Raw genomic sequence first — 21523 nt, 5'->3', positions numbered from 1 at the left:
CTCGCCAGCATGAAGAATAGCAAGTACCGATTTTTTTTGTTTAGAACCAAGCTGCTGGTTTCTAGGCGGAAGTGGACATCAGACTATTGAATCCTACTATTGCCTTTCTTGTCTTTGAGTTCTCACTACTATGAATAGAAAGAGGAACTGACGTCACCGAGCTCTTTGTTGTTGTTTTTAGCCCGCCATTTATGTATTTACTTGTCGCTAAATTCATTAATCAGACTATAGATGGTGTGTGCTTGGTAAGAAACTCACAACATTGGACCGGAAATATAACGGAGCACACACATAAACTAAATAATATATATATATATATATGTGTGTGTGTGTGTGTGTGTGTGTGTGTGTGGGCTCTGCAAAGTCCAAAAACTCTCAAATCGGGGACTTCAATACCTGGTTAGGACCTAATCAACGTCCCAATGGGTGAGACTTTTCTGACAAGATGGGGGATCATTTAAATCGATATGATTCTTGAAGGACGAGTTTTCTGGCCAATTTTTTTCATACGTATGTGTGTGTGTGGGGGGGGGGGGGGGAGAAGGGGGTTAGAGTACGTGATTATAATAGAATCTTCTGGAACAGCTGATGGTGGGTGAGATTATGAATATTCATGAGCTTGCCTGAAAACAGTCTAGTTCCCCACGTGGTGTCTATAGACAAGATGGAGTAATTCATCGTATTAATTTAGGACAAGCACCTAATCAATTACTGTGTCATTTGCATATTCATTAGGTGGCACAAATCGATGGTGTGCTGTCATTTGCCTTGGATGAAGATAAATGACACCAAATTGACATATGTGACCTTTCGCATCAAAACGGTATTAAGTCGGGATATGTTGAAAATTGAATTTATGGCCAGAAATATCAGACTTGTGTTGAGTTTGTATGATTTATTGAGGAGAATGGATACCATATTTTAGGGTGCTAATGCCAACAATTTATATTTTTGACCAGTTTAACATTAAATTCGGCCTTTAAGCATATGGTTCGTTCCGACATAATACCGTTTTGAGACGATGGGTCACATATTTTTGTCATCTTGTTGGAGTGGAAAAATGAATGATGCAGAGGAGTTCTCACTCCTAGTTCCAACCCCCACACCCCCACACCCTCACAAACCCCACACCCTCACAACCCAAGCCCCCATCCTCCTTCCAACGCGCACACAAAAGAATATCTACAACACAAACTCAAACACATACACGCGCACAAGCACAAACATACAAACACACACACACACACACACACACACTGATAGACAAAGACTGAGAGAGGCAGAGAGAGAAAGGGTGAAAGAGTGAGAGAGAGTGTGTCTGTGTGTGTTAGGGTGTGTGTGTATGAGAGAAAGAGAGAGAGAGAGAGAGAGAGAGAGAGAGAGAGAGAGGAGAGAGAGAGAGGAGAGAGAGAGAGAGGATTATTGGGATTTTTTCAACCAAAGAAAACAGTATGTTTATTTTACTTCAGTGACGGAAACGGTAAGACTGATAGTACAATAAGAACGTCTAACTGACGACTGGTACTGTATGTAATGTAAATATTATGGTTCCGTATGGCCTGCTAAAATATTGTGCACCGCTTTAAGCACTGTAAGTCCGTGAAAATGCGTTGTATTAATGTTTATATTCATATTTATTATAGAAGGAACGAAGATCACGTCACTCAGGTCTTTGCTATTATTTTTAGACAGCCTGTTAGTGATTAGTTCTCACTAGATTTCTGCTCTCTGTAAATCTTTATACTTTCAATTGAAGAAAATCAGTTCGATCCGTCAGTATATTGCAATTGGAACATGTAAAACATTTGTTGTTTCCCTCATTTTTTCGAAACTAGATTATTTTAACTCCCGGCTTGTCAACTTGCCTCAGGCTTCTATTAAACAATTACAACTACTGCAAAACAGTGAAGCAAGATTAGTTTTGGGCAAACAAATATTTGATCATGCAACCCCTTTGTTGGCCTCTCCACTGGTTGCCCATTGAAAAGCGCACATATTACAAAGCAGCGTCTCTTGTTTATAAGTGTTTGCCTGGTATAGCACCGGCATATCTCACAGATCACGTGGTCATGTGTAAATTTGAAAATTACACTTTAAGATCATGTAATGACCAAACGAAAATTTCGGAAAAAAGATCAAGAACAAAATTTGGTGATAGATCGTTTGCTTGTTTCGGCCCCAAGATTTGGAATGAACTACCACGTGGTCTGAGGGAGTGCAAGTCTTTACCTACCTTTAAAAAGAATCTCAAGACACATTTTTACTGTTTTTGTTTTTATTGACTCTATGAATCCTTGATTTGGCTATGAATTATTATTATTTATTTTTTTCACTTAAAATTGATATTTATATTGTAAAGTGCCCAGAGCGTGTGTTTTACACGAGAATAAGCGCTATATAAATGTGTATTATTATTATATTATTATTATTATTATTATTATTATTATTATTATTATTATTATTAATATTTATTATTATTATTATTATTATTATTATTATTATTTATTATTATCATCATCATTATTATTATTATTATTATTATTATTATTATTATTATTATTATTATTATTATTATTATTATTATTATTATTATTATTATTATTATTATTACTAGATTATATCAATCAGACTATAAACATTAAACGTTACACACAGTTTTTATGTGTTGGTAAGTTTAATCTTGTTGGCGGATCTTGTGATTATTTAATCTAAACGCATAGCATCAATATATTTACTCTTTGGATAAATGATACAAGAGACATTATATTCCACCCCTCTCCCTAAATAGTAACGCGTAATGATATCATGTTTACAATAATAATTTGTGGCGTCATTTTAGTGCGGCTATGTGGTCTAGTCGCTTTAGGATCGGAAGGTCCTGGGTTCGAGCCTCGCGCTCGGCGCATAGTTTAGTCCTTGGAAAAGGCTCTTTACTCACATTCTCTCACCGTACTCCGATGTAAAATGAGTACCTGGCCGTTAACAGCGTTGTCTTTGTCCGAAAAATTGTAATATCGCCTAGCAGACGTCATGTCCCGTCCTACATGTTAAATGTTGCTGTTGACCAGGGACCCCTTGTAAAGCGCTTTGAGCAAGTTTAGTGGATATTGCGCTATATAAAAAGCTCAATTTTTTTTTTATCAAACGTTAAATTTCACTAAAATTAGATTTTTAAAAAAAAGAAGTGTCATTCAAATATTTTTGATAATGTCTTTTACTCAGAGATGACGAAATCGGAATCGATTGAGGGGTGGAATAAAAGATTTCTTACATTCTTGCGTTTTGGAATTCGGACTTTGTTCCCAACGCGCACTCCCAAGTTCGTGCAGCGTTTAGGAACACGTCGGGAATAGCCTTCAACAGTCGTAACGTCACTTCCCTCGTAATGACGCATGGTAACTTAGCAACTGGTTCTAAACTATCGGAACAATGGCGGACGACCTTATGAAATACTTCTCCAACGAACATAACATTGTGTCCAGATGAGAAAAAAACACTATAAATCTGATCATGTTTTGACTTTTATACATTCTGATCACATGACACGTAAAAAAGTTCTAGCCAGCATGGAGAATAAAAAGTACCAATTTTCATTGTTTAGAACCACGATGGCCGCCGTTGCTGGGCGACGTGACATCAGACTATTGAATACAATTCCAAAAACCAAGAGTGTAAGAATCGTACATTAAATATCGACGTGAAATGGTTAGACACCACGATGGTAATTTTCTTCATGATCAAAAGAGTTCCACAAACAACTCCAGACGTCTTCTATTTTGTGCCAGACGATTGAAGAATACAAACAAACAAACAAACAAACAAGAAAATTGGAATATTTGACAAAACAGAAATAATGGCCAAACTATTCTACCATAAAACCCTATTTTTTACAGTTTGGCAAACAAAAAATTAGAAAGATAAAAATTACAATTCATTTTTGATGGATGAAGTCTGGACTAAAGTTGACAAATTGTGACATAGAGTTTTATTGCAATAGGTCTTTGGTTTAATCAATTTGGTCTCATTTTAATAAACTGGTATAGTATGAAGAAAATAATTTATGGCCAAAATGTAAAATAAAAAAGGATTTTTGTCAGAGTGTCGTCAGATTGGTTTGGCGTGCATTGGGAAACAGACGCACTTAAAATTTTGGTCAGACACGCCGATCAATTAAAATGAGGCCCATTTTGCTAAAACATCTCTAACACAGAAGTCCCAGATGTGATTTTTTTGTTGTTTTTTGTTTGTTTGTTTTTGTTTTGTTTTTTTTTTTTTGTTTTGTTTTTTTCTTTTGCCAAGGTGAGGTTCATTTTGAACGATTGATATTAGAAGAATGAGTTTTGTGGCTAAAATCTGAAATACGTATTTTGGTTGGGGTTTTTTTTTCCATATAACGCTAATATTCTGTCGTTCTCTGGAGAAAAAAGACAACATATTTTAAAATTTGGCCTGACAACTCGTCCTTCAAATATCGATCGATTTAAAATCGATTTCCTTGTCTACTATTTGAATACCGTTACAGTTCGGCCGTATTCTGAAGAGGAAAAAAGGTGGTCTAGTGGTATGACACTCGCTTTCGGATCAGAAGGTCCTGGGTTCGAGCCTCGCGCTCGGCGCATAGTTGAGTCCTTGGAAAAGGCTCTTTACTCACATTCTCTCACCGTACTCAGGTGTAAAATGAGTACCTGGTCGTTAACAGCGTTGTATTTTTAGTGGATATTGCGCTCAATTTTGTTGCTTTTTAAAAACATATTTAAAATTTTGGCCAGGAAACGCGTCATCCAAATATCGATTGGTTAAAGTGTCCGCCATTTTGTCAGAAGAATCTCCAACCTGGAATTTAAAGGAAGACTTGAAAGCAGTCCCAGGTTTGAAAAATTGTTGATAAGAAGACAGTCATTTTAATCGATTGATTTCTGAGGGACGGTTTTTCTGGCCAAATTTTTGTTGTTGTTGTTGTTTGTTTGTTTGTTCTTTTGTTTTTTTGTTTTGTTTTTGTTTTGTTTTTTAATGTGTTTTTTTCCGAGTCTGCCAGATTGGTTGACGGTCTGACCTTTGCCCTTGACCTCCGTATTTTAATTCTTCAGGTCACACGAATAGACCTCTTTTTAAAAATGTTTTTGTTTTGTTTTGTTTTGTTTTGTTTTGCTTGGGGTTTTTTTTTCTTGTATCATTCTTAGACTACTTTTTGAGTCATTCTTCCCCTTACATTTACATTCTCCTTTTTGATGAAGGGAGAGAATTCTTGCATTGTCTTTTTGGTGTGTTTGCTTCGGTTTTTTTTTTTTTTTTGTTTTTTTTTTGGGGGGGGGGTATTTTTTTAATTTATTTATTTATTTTAAAAAATTTTGTTTTTTGTTTTTTGTTTTTGTTTAACCCTCTCCTTACCAACTACAGGAAAATCCAAACATTTCTTGTTACGATACAATGAATATTTATATTAATCAGAAAACATTCATACATCACATTTTTTTCTGGAACAATCTCTGTTTTGTAAAGCGTATCATGCAGCACAAAAAAATTATCATGTATAAGTAGAAACTAATATGTGACCCTTCGCCTCAAAACGGTATTAAGTCGGGTTGGTTAAGTTGTTGAAAATTGAATTAATAGCCAGAAATATCAGACTTGTGTTGAGTTTGTATGTTTTATTGAGGATAATGGATACCATATTGTAGGGTGCTGATGCCAACAATTTATATTTTTGACCAGTTTTAACATTTAATTCGGCCTTTAAGCATATGGGTCGTTCCGACATAATACCGTTTTGAGACGATGGAAAACACATAGTTGAGTCCTTGGAAAAAGGCTCTTTACTCACATTCTCTCACCGTACTCAGGTGCAAAATGAGTACCTGGCCATTAACAGCGTTGTCTTTGTCGGAAAAAAAATGTATTATCCCCTCACGGGCATCATATTATGTTCTACATGTTACGTGTTGTTGGTGGCCAGGGACCCCTTGTAAAGCGCTTTGAGCCGGTTTAGTGGCCATTGCTCTTTATAAAAGCTCGATTAATTATTTATTTTGTATCATTTTCTTAACAAGCTTCAACATCTGTTATTGGACACTCGTCTGCTATAGATAGTTCGAAGATGACGTCACTCAGGTCTTTGTTATTGTTTTTTGCCATCCGCGTTTATGAGTAATTTTCACTAAACTGTATTAACCTGACTATAAAAGTTCATGGTTACACACAGTTTTGTGTGTTGGTCCGTTATACTTCCGGATGGCAATGTTATGAGCTTCTTAGCCAAGCGCATACTATCTATAGATAGTTCGAAGTTGACGTCACTCAGGTCTTTGTTATTGTTTTTTTTTTCCATCCGCGTTTATGAGTAATTCTCACTAAACTGTATTAACCTGACTATAAACGTTCATGGATACACACAGTTTTGTGTGTTGGTCCGTTATAGATAGAATGCGCTTGGCCGAGGGGTTCACAACATTGTCATCCGGAAGTATAACGGACCAACACACAAACTCTCTGTAACCATGAACTTTTATAGTCTGGTTAATACAGTGTAGTGAGAACAACTCACAAACGCGGATGGCAAAAACAATAACAAAGGCCTGAGTGACGTCATCTGCATACTATCTATACTTCCGTATGGCAATGTTATGAACTTCTTAGCCAAACGGATACTATCTATACGTTCAAAAACACCTGAGCACAAGGATTCTAAGTCTAATGCATTGACATTACAAACAAGTTAGATTTAGATGTCTCACGTATTTTTGGCTTATAATAGATATTATGCGCTTGGCTAAGAAACTCACAGCATCGCCATCCGGAAGTACAGCGGGCCAACACACAAATCTATGTGTTACCTTAATGTTTATAGTCTGGTTAATACAGTTTAGTGAGAATTACTCACAAACGCGGATGGCAAAAAATAATAACAAAGACCTGATTGACGTCATCTTCGTACTATCTATAGAATTTATGAACCAGTAAACGGCCAAACTATGGAAAAACACGTATTTAATAATTTGTCCAGAAAACTAGTCCTTCGAATATCGATCGATTTAAATGACCTTCATCTTGGCAAAGACTCTCAACACTGGGACTTTAAGGAAGAACTCGCGAGATTCCATAATTACGAGTTTTTAGCCAAGACGAGGCTCGGTTAAATCGATCGATATAAATTGAAGGACGAGTTTTCTGGCCAAATTTTTAAAAACTGTTCAAAGACTCGTTGTTGAAAGCACTTTTTGTCATTGTCATGGCCTTTCGCTCTTTACTTCATCTAATAATGCTGTATTGACGTCATCAAATGATAACGCTCTTATTAACCCTTAGAGGATAACAAGAAAACTTAAGAATTATATTCTATATTTAGTTGAGTTCATTTTAGACTTAATCAATAGAAAGCGAATATAAAAGGTATAAATGTTTATTTTAGTCCATTGGCCAATAGTCAAAACATCTCTCTGAACAAATTATTCTAACATTCATTCTTGCATTTGAAGAGGTCGGCCATTTAAAATAAAGATAAAATAGAATGTAATAGAATAGTAGTCCTTCAGCATCATCATCATCATCATCATCGTCGTCGTCGTCATCAGTATCATCATCATCATCATCATCATCATCATTGTCTTCGTCGTCATCATCATCGTCATCATTCTTATCATAATCATCGTTACCATCACCACCATCATCTTCACAATCACCATCAACACCACCACCACCATCATCACTACCACCACCACCTCCAACATCACCACCACCATCATCACCATCAACACTACCACCACCACCATCACTATCAACACTACCACCATCACCACCAATACCACCACTACCACCACCAACACCCCCAACCACCAATTTTCATTTTCTTTCTTTCCCACCCCTCCCCCCCCCCCCCACCCCCCCCCCCCCCCCCCCCCCCCCCCCCCCCCCCCCCCCCCGTTCAGCTTCCTGTCCACTTGGCTTGTCGTCTGCGTCACGGGAGAGAACTTCATCATCAACTTCTACCTAGTCAAAGCAGCCCATCTCTGCACAGTCCCAAGAGCCAGAGTAGCCGTCCTTGCCCTCGTCATCATCGCCGCTCTACTCTACGACTTCGCCATCTGGACAACCGCCATTGTTGCTATGGACGCCGAGCACAGCTACTGTCACGTGGACGAACGTTACCAAGATATCGTCTACGTCTTCACCATCATCGACGCCATCGTCACGCTACTCCTCCCCACCACCATCATGCTAATTCTAGTCATCCCGTCTTGTGTTCGAAACTTTACGATGAGCAGACGAGCAGGCGGAGATCCCTTCCCACATCTATCGAGACGCCATCGCTCGTTGTTAAGGGTATCGCGTCTTCTCTGCGTCATCACCGGATCTTACGTCATCCTAACAACGCCTAGCCATGTAAACAAACTCCACTATGTCTTTCGCATGATGATTTCGGGGATCATGACAAACGACCTGGCCAACCCCATTCAAATTCTTTGCCAGATGATTTATTACGCCAGTTTTTCCTGCAATTTTATATTTTTTCTAATTTGGGGCAAGAACTTCCGGAGAGAGTTATGTAACATTGTACATGTCACTAGAGACAAACTATGCGGACAGAAAGTGGTGGCTGTATTATGAGATCATAAAGATCGTGACAGAATCGATTAGCTAGAAGTTTGTATGAATCTCGTGTCGGGTATAATTGTTGATGTGGCGACGAGGCTGCTAAAAGTTGTAAACTGACTCGAGTAAAAATGGCGCCCTTCCGCAACGGTACCATTATATATCAAATTATTAAGAAATTAAGGAGCAGGCACTGGTGTAAGATAAAGAATTGAATAAGGCTGTATGAAAGGTGCCAGACAAAGCAAGAAAAAAAATCATGTAATGGTACCACATATGACCGGTATCAGAAGGTCTGAGGTTCGATCCCGAGTCGCGGTCAACTGATTTTTTTAGATGATTTTCTTTTCTTGTATATTTCTTTCTTGCTTTGTCTGGCAACTTTCATACACACTTGTTTATATGTTTATATTACCATAAGATATCGTTGCCTAGGCATTCCACGAAGGAATATAGATAATTTATCAAACAAGATGTCTAATGTTAACAGGAATCACCCATGTTGTCCAAGTGAGCAAATTGGAGGTTAATAATCTTGCCCAAGGAAAAACAAACGAAAGTGCCTGAAGCGGGGCTCGAACCCGGGACCTTCTGCCGGGTTACAATGCAATGCCTTAACCATTTGGCCACGTCACTGAAAAAAAATGAATGTGATAGTTTTAAAAGAAAGAACAACATATTTATCACGAAACGTTTTGGGCTCAAAACATTTCTTCTGAAGAAGGGTTTTGAGTCCGAATCGTTCCGAGTTCATTGTTTTGTTGGGATTTTTCTTATGAATATTTTGGAAATAGGCGGTGTGTCTTTTTTACGAAACCCGATAGCCATAGTCTCAGGTTCACTCCCGACTGGTGTACACGTCCCTGAGTCTCAGGTTCACTCCCCACAGTTGTCTACTTCCCATAACTTTGCCGGGTATTGTCGGGTTTCAGCGGGTTTCGTAAAAAAGACACACCCTAAATAGGGACCAAATGAGTGATGCCAACGAAGCAAAGACCCTAAAGACAAATTTCCCCCTTGGGGATGAGTAAAGGGAATTTTATTTTTATTTATTTTTTTTCACAAATACGTTTCATCAGCTACAAGAGACCCAGGCATGAATGGAGCAGCATGGCTCGGCGTGGGTCAGCGGTACGGGCTTTGCTTAGGACGGTACCGAGTTCGATCACCCGCCGCTGCTCTGTGTGGCCTTAAGCAGGTCACCTCGACCCTATCTCAACTTTCGGCGCTGCACTGCGGCTGACGCCTGGGTTAATCTAGTCTTCCATTGGAATAGACCCTAGATTAAAAAAAAAGATTTCCCTATGGGATGAATAAAGGGAATTTTATTTATTTATTTATTTATTACCTCGTCTTAACCATGGATTTGATTTTTCTCCAGAAAATACCGAGATAGCCCAGAGCAGGTGCCGGTGCGGCGCTTGTAAAGTGGGAAATAGGGGCTAGATAAGTGTCTTGCCCAAGGAATATTCTTTTTATACAAGGAGATTCCAACAGCCGGGCGGGTGCAATAAATGGCATCTTATCGATTGGTCTATCTCGTCTTTCATTGAAGTAAATGTAGTTAACAGTGGGAGACAAGGCAGGTGGTAGTAACACTACAGGCTGTCCATACCTGATTTCAACTATTTATTGTGCGGCTATGTGGTCTTGTGGTATGACACTCGCTTTCGGATCGGAAGGTCCTGGGTTCGAGCCTCGCTCGGCGCATAGTTGAGTCCTTGGAGAAGGCTCTTTACTCACATTCTCTCACCGTACTCAAGAGTAAAATGAGTACCTGGCCGTCAACAGCGTTGTCTCTGTCCCAAAAATTTGTAATATCGCCTGACAGGCGTCATGTCTCGTCCTACATGTTATGTGTTGCTGTTGGCCAGGGACCCCTTGTAAAGCCCTTTGAGCACGTTTAGTGGATATTGCGCTATATAAAAGCTCAAGTTAAGTTACCGAGATAGCCCAGAGCAGGTGCCGGTGCGGCGCTTGTAAAGTGGGAAATAGGGACTCGGTAAATGGAATATTCTTTATAAAGGGGCTTGATTTAATATTGTAGTAATGGACGTACAGTATAGTATTAGGCCTTGATTTGGCAGCGTTTTTTTTTAAATTACAACCATGATGAGCATATAAACAATTTGGGTCTTCAGACCTGGAAATAAGTGCACGTTGGTTTGATAGTTTTTCCATGACAACAATTTGGGTTGTCAGGCCTGTAAATAATGTTATTTGTTGTTTGTTATGTGATATCAATTAATGTCATTATTTATTCATTATGTTATTTTTTAAAATATATGTTTTCTGTTGAATTGTTTTGTAATAAAATGAAATTTAATAAAGAAGAAAATAAAAGACCAAAACACACCCAAAAAAACAAAAAAAACAACAACAAATTGTTTTGACTTTGTTTTCTGTCATGTGTAACCTTTCGGGTACGAAGCAAAGACCCTAAAGACAAATTTCCCCCTTGGGGATGAGTAAAGGGAATTTTATTTTTATTTATTTTTTTCACAAATACGTTTCATCAGCTACAAGAGACCCAGGCATGAATGGAGCAGCATGGCTCGGCGTGGGTCAGCGGTACGGGCTTTGCTTAGGACGGTACCGAGTTCGATCACCCGCCGCTGCTCTGTGTGGCCTTAAGCAGGTCACCTCGACCCTATCTCAACTTTCGGCGCTGCACTGCGGCTGACGCCTGGGTTAATCTAGTCTTCCATTGGAATAGACCCTAGATTAAAAAAAAAGATTTCCCTATGGGATGAATAAAGGGAATTTTATTTATTTATTTATTTATTACCTCGTCTTAACCATGGATTTGATCTTTCTCCAGAAAATACCGAGATAGCCCAGAGCAGGTGCCGGTGCGGCGCTTGTAAAGTGGGAAATAGGGGCTAGATAAGTGTCTTGCCCAAGGAATATTCTTTTTATACAAGGAGATTCCAACAGCCGGGCGGGTGCAATAAATGGCATCTTATCGATTGGTCTATCTCGTCTTTCATTGAAGTAAATGTAGTTAACAGTGGGAGACAAGGCAGGTGGTAGTAACACTACAGGCTGTCCATACCTGATTTCAACTATTTATTGTGCGGCTATGTGGTCTTGTGGTATGACACTCGCTTTCGGATCGGAAGGTCCTGGGTTCGAGCCTCGCTCGGCGCATAGTTGAGTCCTTGGAGAAGGCTCTTTACTCACATTCTCTCACCGTACTCAAGAGTAAAATGAGTACCTGGCCGTCAACAGCGTTGTCTCTGTCCCAAAAATTTGTAATATCGCCTGACAGGCGTCATGTCTCGTCCTACATGTTATGTGTTGCTGTTGGCCAGGGACCCCTTGTAAAGCCCTTTGAGCACGTTTAGTGGATATTGCGCTATATAAAAGCTCAAGTTAAGTTACCGAGATAGCCCAGAGCAGGTGCCGGTGCGGCGCTTGTAAAGTGGGAAATAGGGACTCGGTAAATGGAATATTCTTTATAAAGGGGCTTGATTTAATATTGTAGTAATGGACGTACAGTATAGTATTAGGCCTTGATTTGGCAGCGTTTTTTTTTTTAAATTACAACCATGATGAGCATATAAACAATTTGGGTCTTCAGACCTGGAAATAAGTGCACGTTGGTTTGATAGTTTTTCCATGACAACAATTTGGGTTGTCAGGCCTGTAAATAATGTTATTTGTTGTTTGTTATGTGATATCAATTAATGTCATTATTTATTCATTATGTTATTTTTTAAAATATATGTTTTCTGTTGAATTGTTTTGTAATAAAATGAAATTTAATAAAGAAGAAAATAAAAGACCAAAACACACCCAAAAAAAAAAAAAAAACAACAACAAATTGTTTTGACTTTGTTTTCTGTCATGTGTAACCTTTCGGGTACGAAGCAAAGACCCTAAAGACAAATTTCCCCCTTGGGGATGAGTAAAGGGAATTTTATTTTTATTTATTTTTTTCACAAATACGTTTCATCAGCTACAAGAGACCCAGGCATGAATGGAGCAGCATGGCTCGGCGTGGGTCAGCGGTACGGGCTTTGCTTAGGACGGTACCGAGTTCGATCACCCGCCGCTGCTCTGTGTGGCCTTAAGCAGGTCACCTCGACCCTATCTCAACTTTCGGCGCTGCACTGCGGCTGACGCCTGGGTTAATCTAGTCTTCCATTGGAATAGACCCTAGATTAAAAAAAAGATTTCCCTATGGGATGAATAAAGGGAATTTTATTTATTTATTTATTTATTACCTCGTCTTAACCATGGATTTGATCTTTCTCCAGAAAATACCGAGATAGCCCAGAGCAGGTGCCGGTGCGGCGCTTGTAAAGTGGGAAATAGGGGCTAGATAAGTGTCTTGCCCAAGGAATATTCTTTTTATACAAGGAGATTCCAACAGCCGGGCGGGTGCAATAAATGGCATCTTATCGATTGGTCTATCTCGTCTTTCATTGAAGTAAATGTAGTTAACAGTGGGAGACAAGGCAGGTGGTAGTAACACTACAGGCTGTCCATACCTGATTTCAACTATTTATTGTGCGGCTATGTGGTCTTGTGGTATGACACTCGCTTTCGGATCGGAAGGTCCTGGGTTCGAGCCTCGCTCGGCGCATAGTTGAGTCCTTGGAGAAGGCTCTTTACTCACATTCTCTCACCGTACTCAAGAGTAAAATGAGTACCTGGCCGTCAACAGCGTTGTCTCTGTCCCAAAAATTTGTAATATCGCCTGACAGGCGTCATGTCTCGTCCTACATGTTATGTGTTGCTGTTGGCCAGGGACCCCTTGTAAAGCCCTTTGAGCACGTTTAGTGGATATTGCGCTATATAAAAGCTCAAGTTAAGTTACCGAGATAGCCCAGAGCAGGTGCCGGTGCGGCGCTTGTAAAGTGGGAAATAGGGACTCGGTAAATGGAATATTCTTTATAAAGGGGCTTGATTTAATATTGTAGTAATGGACGTACAGTATAGTATTAGGCCTTGATTTGGCAGCGTTTTTTTTTAAAATTACAACCATGATGAGCATATAAACAATTTGGGTCTTCAGACCTGGAAATAAGTGCACGTTGGTTTGATAGTTTTTCCATGACAACAATTTGGGTTGTCAGGCCTGTAAATAATGTTATTTGTTGTTTGTTATGTGATATCAATTAATGTCATTATTTATTCATTATGTTATTTTTTAAAATATATGTTTTCTGTTGAATTGTTTTGTAATAAAATGAAATTTAATAAAGAAGAAAATAAAAGACCAAAACACACCCAAAAAAACAAAAAAAACAACAACAAATTGTTTTGACTTTGTTTTCTGTCATGTGTAACCTTTCGGGTACGAAGCAAAGACCCTAAAGACAAATTTCCCCCTTGGGGGTGAGTAAAGGGAATTTTATTTTTATTTATTTTTTTCACAAATACGTTTCATCAGCTACAAGAGACCCAGGCATGAATGGAGCAGCATGGCTCGGCGTGGGTCAGCGGTACGGGCTTTGCTTAGGACGGTACCGAGTTCGATCACCCGCCGCTGCTCTGTGTGGCCTTAAGCAGGTCACCTCGACCCTATCTCAACTTTCGGCGCTGCACTGCGGCTGACGCCTGGGTTAATCTAGTCTTCCATTGGAATAGACCCTAGATTAAAAAAAAAGATTTCCCTATGGGATGAATAAAGGGAATTTTATTTATTTATTTATTTATTACCTCGTCTTAACCATGGATTTGATCTTTCTCCAGAAAATACCGAGATAGCCCAGAGCAGGTGCCGGTGCGGCGCTTGTAAAGTGGGAAATAGGGGCTAGATAAGTGTCTTGCCCAAGGAATATTCTTTTTATACAAGGAGATTCCAACAGCCGGGCGGGTGCAATAAATGGCATCTTATCGATTGGTCTATCTCGTCTTTCATTGAAGTAAATGTAGTTAACAGTGGGAGACAAGGCAGGTGGTAGTAACACTACAGGCTGTCCATACCTGATTTCAACTATTTATTGTGCGGCTATGTGGTCTTGTGGTATGACACTCGCTTTCGGATCGGAAGGTCCTGGGTTCGAGCCTCGCTCGGCGCATAGTTGAGTCCTTGGAGAAGGCTCTTTACTCACATTCTCTCACCGTACTCAAGAGTAAATGAGTACCTGGCCGTCAACAGCGTTGTCTCTGTCCCAAAAATTTGTAATATCGCCTGACAGGCGTCATGTCTCGTCCTACATGTTATGTGTTGCTGTTGGCCAGGGACCCCTTGTAAAGCCCTTTGAGCACGTTTAGTGGATATTGCGCTATATAAAAGCTCAAGTTAAGTTACCGAGATAGCCCAGAGCAGGTGCCGGTGCGGCGCTTGTAAAGTGGGAAATAGGGACTCGGTAAATGGAATATTCTTTATAAAGGGGCTTGATTTAATATTGTAGTAATGGACGTACAGTATAGTATTAGGCCTTGATTTGGCAGCGTTTTTTTTTTAAAATTACAACCATGATGAGCATATAAACAATTTGGGTCTTCAGACCTGGAAATAAGTGCACGTTGGTTTGATAGTTTTTCCATGACAACAATTTGGGTTGTCAGGCCTGTAAATAATGTTATTTGTTGTTTGTTATGTGATATCAATTAATGTCATTATTTATTCATTATGTTATTTTTTAAAATATATGTTTTCTGTTGAATTGTTTTGTAATAAAATGAAATTTAATAAAGAAGAAAATAAAAGACCAAAACACACCCAAAAAAAAAAAAAAAAACAACAACAAATTGTTTTGACTTTGTTTTCTGTCATGTGTAACCTTTCGGGTACGAAGCAAAGACCCTAAAGACAAATTTCCCCCTTGGGGATGAGTAAAGGGAATTTTATTTTTATTTATTTTTTTCACAAATACGTTTCATCAGCTACAAGAGACCCAGGCATGAATGGAGCAGCATGGCTCGGCGTGGGTCAGCGGTACGGGCTTTGCTTAGGACGGTACCGAGTTCGATCACCCGCCGCTGCTCTGTTGGCCTTAAGCAGGTCACCTCGACCCTATCTCAACTTTCGGCGCTGCACTGCGGCTGACGCCTGGGTTAATCTAGTCTTCCATTGGAATAGACCCTAGATTAAAAAAAAAGATTTCCCTATGGGATGAATAAAGGGAATTTTATTTATTTATTTATTTATTACCTCGTCTTAACCATGGATTTGATCTTTCTCCAGAAAATACCGAGATAGCCCAGAGCAGGTGCCGGTGCGGCGCTTGTAAAGTGGGAAATAGGGGCTAGATAAGTGTCTTGCCCAAGGAATATTCTTTTATACAAGGAGATTCCAACAGCCGGGCGGGTGCAATAAATGGCATCTTATCGATTGGTCTATCTCGTCTTTCATTGAAGTAAATGTAGTTAACAGTGGGAGACAAGGCAGGTGGTAGTAACACTACAGGCTGTCCATACCTGATTTCAACTATTTATTGTGCGGCTATGTGGTCTTGTGGTATGACACTCGCTTTCGGATCGGAAGGTCCTGGGTTCGAGCCTCGCTCGGCGCATAGTTGAGTCCTTGGAGAAGGCTCTTTACTCACATTCTCTCACCGTACTCAAGAGTAAAATGAGTACCTGGCCGTCAACAGCGTTGTCTCTGTCCCAAAAATTTGTAATATCGCCTGACAGGCGTCATGTCTCGTCCTACATGTTATGTGTTGCTGTTGGCCAGGGACCCCTTGTAAAGCCCTTTGAGCACGTTTAGTGGATATTGCGCTATATAAAAGCTCAAGTTAAGTTACCGAGATAGCCCAGAGCAGGTGCCGGTGCGGCGCTTGTAAAGTGGGAAATAGGGACTCGGTAAATGGAATATTCTTTATAAAGGGGCTTGATTTAATATTGTAGTAATGGACGTACAGTATAGTATTAGGCCTTGATTTGGCAGCGTTTTTTTTTAAATTACAACCATGATGAGCATATAAACAATTTGGGTCTTCAGACCTGGAAATAAGTGCACGTTGGTTTGATAGTTTTTTCCATGACAACAATTTGGGTTGTCAGGCCTGTAAATAATGTTATTTGTTGTTTGTTATGTGATATCAATTAATGTCATTATTTATTCATTATGTTATTTTTTAAAATATATGTTTTCTGTTGAATTGTTTTGTAATAAAATGAAATTTAATAAAGAATAAAATAAAAGACCAAAACACACCCAAAAAAAAAAAAAACAACAACAAATTGTTTTGACTTTGTTTTCTGTCATGTGTAACCTGTCGTATCAAAAGGGTATGACGTCGCTGTCAGATAGATTATAATAAGAGGAAAGAAATGTGTGATGTCACAAAAACTGGTTCCTATTTCATTGGAAGTGTAAAATTAGTCTTCCTGAGGACTGAATACATACCTTGTTGTATAATTGATCTTCTGGTTATTAGTGTGGTGGTATTTTATTTTTTAGTCTAATTGCTGGTCGTCATTAAAGATCATCCATCTTCTATCTTTTACGTCCCGTAATTGGAGTCAGTAGTATGATGTCACGCCGCCCGGCAACGGCGGCCATCTTGGTTCTAAACAAAGAAAATCATTACTTTTTATTCTTCATGCTGGCTAGAACTTTCCATATGTCTTGTGATCAGAATGTGTAAAAGTCAAAGCATGATCAAATTTATGTTGTATTTTTTTTCCTCTGGATACGCTTTTATGCCCGCCGGAGAAATATTTCATACGGGCGTCCGCCATTGTTCCGATAGTTTAGAGCCAGTGTTACTAAGTTACCAAGCGTCATTAGGAAGGAAGTGACGTTACGACTGTTGAAGAGTATTCTAAGACGAGGAAGTCTTGGAGAAGGTGAGAAAGGGAAGAATATTTATCGATACCATCAGAAAGAGGCAGTTACGGTTTCTGGGACATGCGTGGAGAAAAGACTGAAAAGTTGGTAACATCTGGGATGATCGAAGGAAAGAGAGCTAGAGGAAGACAAAGAATGACTTATTTAAATAACTTAAGAATGGCCAATAAATGTGATTTTAAAAAGCAACACAGATTTCATGCGCACCGCAGAGGATCGTGATTCGTGGAGACAGCTGACCGGAAACGTGCTCAAGAGTACAAGCCACGATGGATGATGATGAATCCTAAGAATCTGTCTATACATCCTTCTACTGAAATAGTTATGCCACCTTTATGTATGTAACCTATTCGTTATTAGTACTCCGAAGGACTGGTTATATAGCCATACACACTTACAAAGATTTAGGAACCAAAAGAGTGGGGGATGTGACGTCACGACTTTTGATCCCTATCAAATGTAAAGAAATGACGGTTAAAATTACAAAATCGGAGGCTTAAGTAGTTCGACCAGCTACATTCAATTTTCTTAATCGTTGTGGATTTGATTTTTTAAAATATCATAATTTAGATCTTTAAAAAAAATATTTTTAATTGAGCTATGTCGTCTCTGATGCAAACTTTGAATCGTATTTGATGCAAACTTTGAAGCGTCTCTGATGGAAAAGTTGGTGGAAACTTTGAGGTGTATATGATTGCCTGTTGTGGTGATTTTGTAGTAGATTAAATGAATTTATTCAATACCAATTAATACCAATTTTACGATTATAAAGCCCCTCTGAGCACAATCGATACATTATATCAGCGTCATTTCAAATAATAACGGTAATGGTAATGTTTATGGTAATGGTAATGGTAACTAAAACAAAACAGTTCTAAAAATATTGAGATGTGCAAAAATACATTTGAGGATGAAAACTGTTCTTGTCTATTTCGTAACAAATGGGACATTTTTTCCCTGCAGTTGGTACGGAGAGGGTTAAATGACGTAAAGAAGATTTAACGTCATCCATCCTCAGGGGGAATCTTGTTAATAAATGATATAAAGAGGAATTACCGTCATGAATCCTCAGGAGGAACCTTTCTTTGGGGTCCATGTCGAAGGAAACACAGAGATAACCAGGCCCTTCGTCACACACAAAAAAGCAATAACAGTAAAGTTTCCTTCAATCAAACTCCTTTCTCTGGGGATGGGCAGGGAAGTGCAACGCTAATTCTAGTAGATAATCCCGCCCTGTTTGTCACAAGGAGAGAAAAAATATCTCCTTTCTAAGAAACCCCCAGGCCTGTTCAAAAAGTAAGTTTATTCAAAGTCACGATGGAAAAGTTATTCAAAGAAGTTTTAATCATGAATTAATAACTATAGCAACAAAATGATTTACAAATCTCTCATTCATTTTTGTGTGAATATTTCAAAAACCATCAGTGGCCAGGAAAAAAGTTTTTTAAAAAACAAACAAACAAACAAACTTACTTACTTACTTATCCGAACCAGCGACCACCTGAGCTTTAGCCCTTCAAACAAACAAACAAACAAAGGTACAAAACAAATTATGAACCAAAAATAAAATAAAATTTGAAAAGTGCGAAAATTATTATCAAGCTCGTCTTTTTTTTTAAAAAATTCGTTCAAAGATTTTGTTTGTCTTTTTAAATTCAAATCCCCTAAAAGAATATTATTATTTTACAGAGAGAATAAACACACGGCTCTGCATAATATTGCCTTTTGTTGTTGTTTGTGTGGAACAGAACAGAACAGGCGGGACGGGATGGAGACTGGGAAGGTAATTAGAATCAACTGTCGAGGTCTTCAAAGAGTTTCATGTGCGGCTATGTGGTCTAGTGGTATGACACTCGCTTTCGGATCGGAAGGTCGTGGGTTCGAGCCTCGCGTTCGGCGCATAGTTGAGTCCTTGGAGAAGGCTCTTTACTCACATTCTTTCACCGTACTCAGGTGTAAAACGAGTACCTGGCCGTTAACAGCGTTGTCTTTGTCCAAACAAAAATTTGTAATATCGCCTCACAGGCGTCATGTCACATTCTAAATGTTATGTGTTGCTGTTGGCCAGGGACCCCCTGTAAAGCGCTTTGAGCACGTTTAGTGGATATTGCGCTATATAAAAGCTCAAGTTTTTTTTTTTTTTCCTCATTCCATTCAGACAACAACAAAGTCATTGGAGTTGAGCCACGTAGCCTAATCGAGGGACGACACGAGGACGTGTGGAATACCCTCCGGACTCCTTCCCTCGACTGTCGTCTGTCTAGTCCAAAAAAGGAAACAAAGAAGAAGAAATGCGAGAGTTTTTTTGGGTTTTTTTTTTTTTTTTTTGTTTTTTGTTTATTGTTTTTAAATTTGTTTTGTTTTGTTTTTGGGGTTTTTTTTTTTTTTTTTTTTTTGGTTTTTTTTAATTGTTATTTTTTTTTTTTTTTTTTTGGGGGGGTTTTTTTGGTTTTTTTTTTTTTGGGGGGGGGGGGGGGGTTAGTGCAATAATATCAAGTTTGCACTCTAAGTGCTTTTTGAAGCCAGCACCAATCACAAACATGTCTGACATGTCACGTGGTGACTCTTGTTGTAAAAAAAAAAAAAAACAAAAAAACAAAAAAAAAACTGGAAAGAATTCGATTCCGACGACAAAGTCATTCTAGTAGTTGTGTCTTTTATTCAGACCGATTAACGCCACGAGATGTGTGGAAAATCCTTCAGGTCGGAATAATCTGTTGCCACCTGACCCCTTGTAAAGCGCTTTGAGCACGTTTTTGATGATTACGCTACATAAAATCTCAAATTTTTGTTTTGTTTTGTTTTGTTTTGTCATTTGTTATTTTTTTTGTTTTTTGTTTTTTTTTTTTGGTTTTTTTTTTTTGTTTTGTTTTGTTTTTTTTTCTGGGGGGGGGGGAAATAGAGAAATATCCATGACCTGCGCTCTAAGCGCTTTATAAGGGGTCCCAAGCAGGCAACAACAATATCATATAGGACAAAGCAGCACGGAGCTCAGATAACATAGTCATTCTAATTGACCCACTTATCCTTCGGGACTTCATCTGGACGCTTTTCTAAAAATAGAACCAAAAAAAAAAAACAATTAAAAATAATAATAATAATAAAAATGAGCTTTTATACAGCGCAATATCCACACAATGTGCTCAAATCGCTTTACAAGGGGTCCCTGGCCTACAGCAACACGTAACATGTAGAACGAGATATGACGCCTATTAAGCAATATTACATTTTTAAGGACAGAGACAAGTTGTTAACGGCCAGCTATCTGGTCTCGTGGTGTGACATTCGCTTTCGGATCGGAAGGTCCTGGGTTCGAGCCTCGCTCGGCGCATAGTTGAGTTCTTGGAAAAGGCTCTTATTCACATTCTCTTATCGCACTTAGGTGTAAAAACGAGTACCTGGCCGATAACAGCGTTGTCTGTGTCGGGAAAAAAAATTGTAATATTGCCTAACAGTCACCTGGGAAAAGACTGATAAATCTAAACTAGCAAACTGACGACAAACATTGGGTGCCTCTCATTCCTGAGATTAAAAATAAAATAAAATAAAAGGTCTCAGGTTCAATCCCCAATCGAGGAAGACTGATTTTTTGGGATGTTTTTCTTTTTTCTAGTATTTTTCTTTCTTGCTTTGTCTGGCACCTTCCATACACTATTGTTGAAATCTTTATCAAACACTGGTGTCTGCACCCTAATTGGCTTCAACAGTCGTAACGTCACTTCCCTCGTAATGACGCATGGTAACTTAGTAACTGGCTCTAAACTATCGGAACAATGGCGGACGCCCTTATGAAATATTTCTCCGCCGAGCATAAAAGCGTATCCAGAGGGGGGAAAAAACATTATAAATCTGATCATGTTTTGACCTTTATATATTCTGATCACAAGACATATGAAAAGTTCTAGCCAAAATGAAGAATCAAAAGTACAGATTTTCTTTGTTTAAAACCACGATGGCCGCCGTTGCTGGGCGACGTGACGTCAGACTATTGAATCCAATTTGGCAATGTCTTTTATCTGAGTTCATTAACTTTGAAATCATTTTTCGTCATCAAGTTTTCTCCCTATAGAATACCACGCGACTCTGTAGTCTAGTGTTGTCACTCTCGGATCGTAAAGGCCAGGGTTCGAGACCCGCTATGAACGGCGCAGAGTTGGGTCCTTCAAAAAAAATGAAAATTTA

General features: G+C 38.9%; 1 protein-coding gene across 1 annotated transcript in view; it reads left to right on the top strand.

Moving 5' to 3' along the window:
- The window catches only part of LOC144980730 (uncharacterized), a 29768-nt gene extending 18798 nt beyond the window's left edge, over positions 1 to 10970 (top strand). The window contains exon 2 of the mRNA XM_078928452.1: positions 7923 to 10970. Coding sequence (XP_078784578.1) covers positions 7923 to 8601 — 679 coding nt within the window. The 3' untranslated portion in view covers positions 8602 to 10970. The remainder of the gene's footprint in view (positions 1 to 7922) is intronic.
- The last annotated feature ends 10553 nt before the right edge of the window (positions 10971 to 21523 follow it).

This window comes from Berghia stephanieae, chromosome 10 (assembly GCF_034508935.2).
Source record: "Berghia stephanieae isolate SIO BIC M18660-M18661 chromosome 10, UCSD_Bste_1.3, whole genome shotgun sequence".
Taxonomy (NCBI): Eukaryota; Metazoa; Mollusca; class Gastropoda; order Nudibranchia; family Aeolidiidae; genus Berghia; species Berghia stephanieae.
This window is presented reverse-complemented; position numbering and strand designations above follow the sequence as displayed.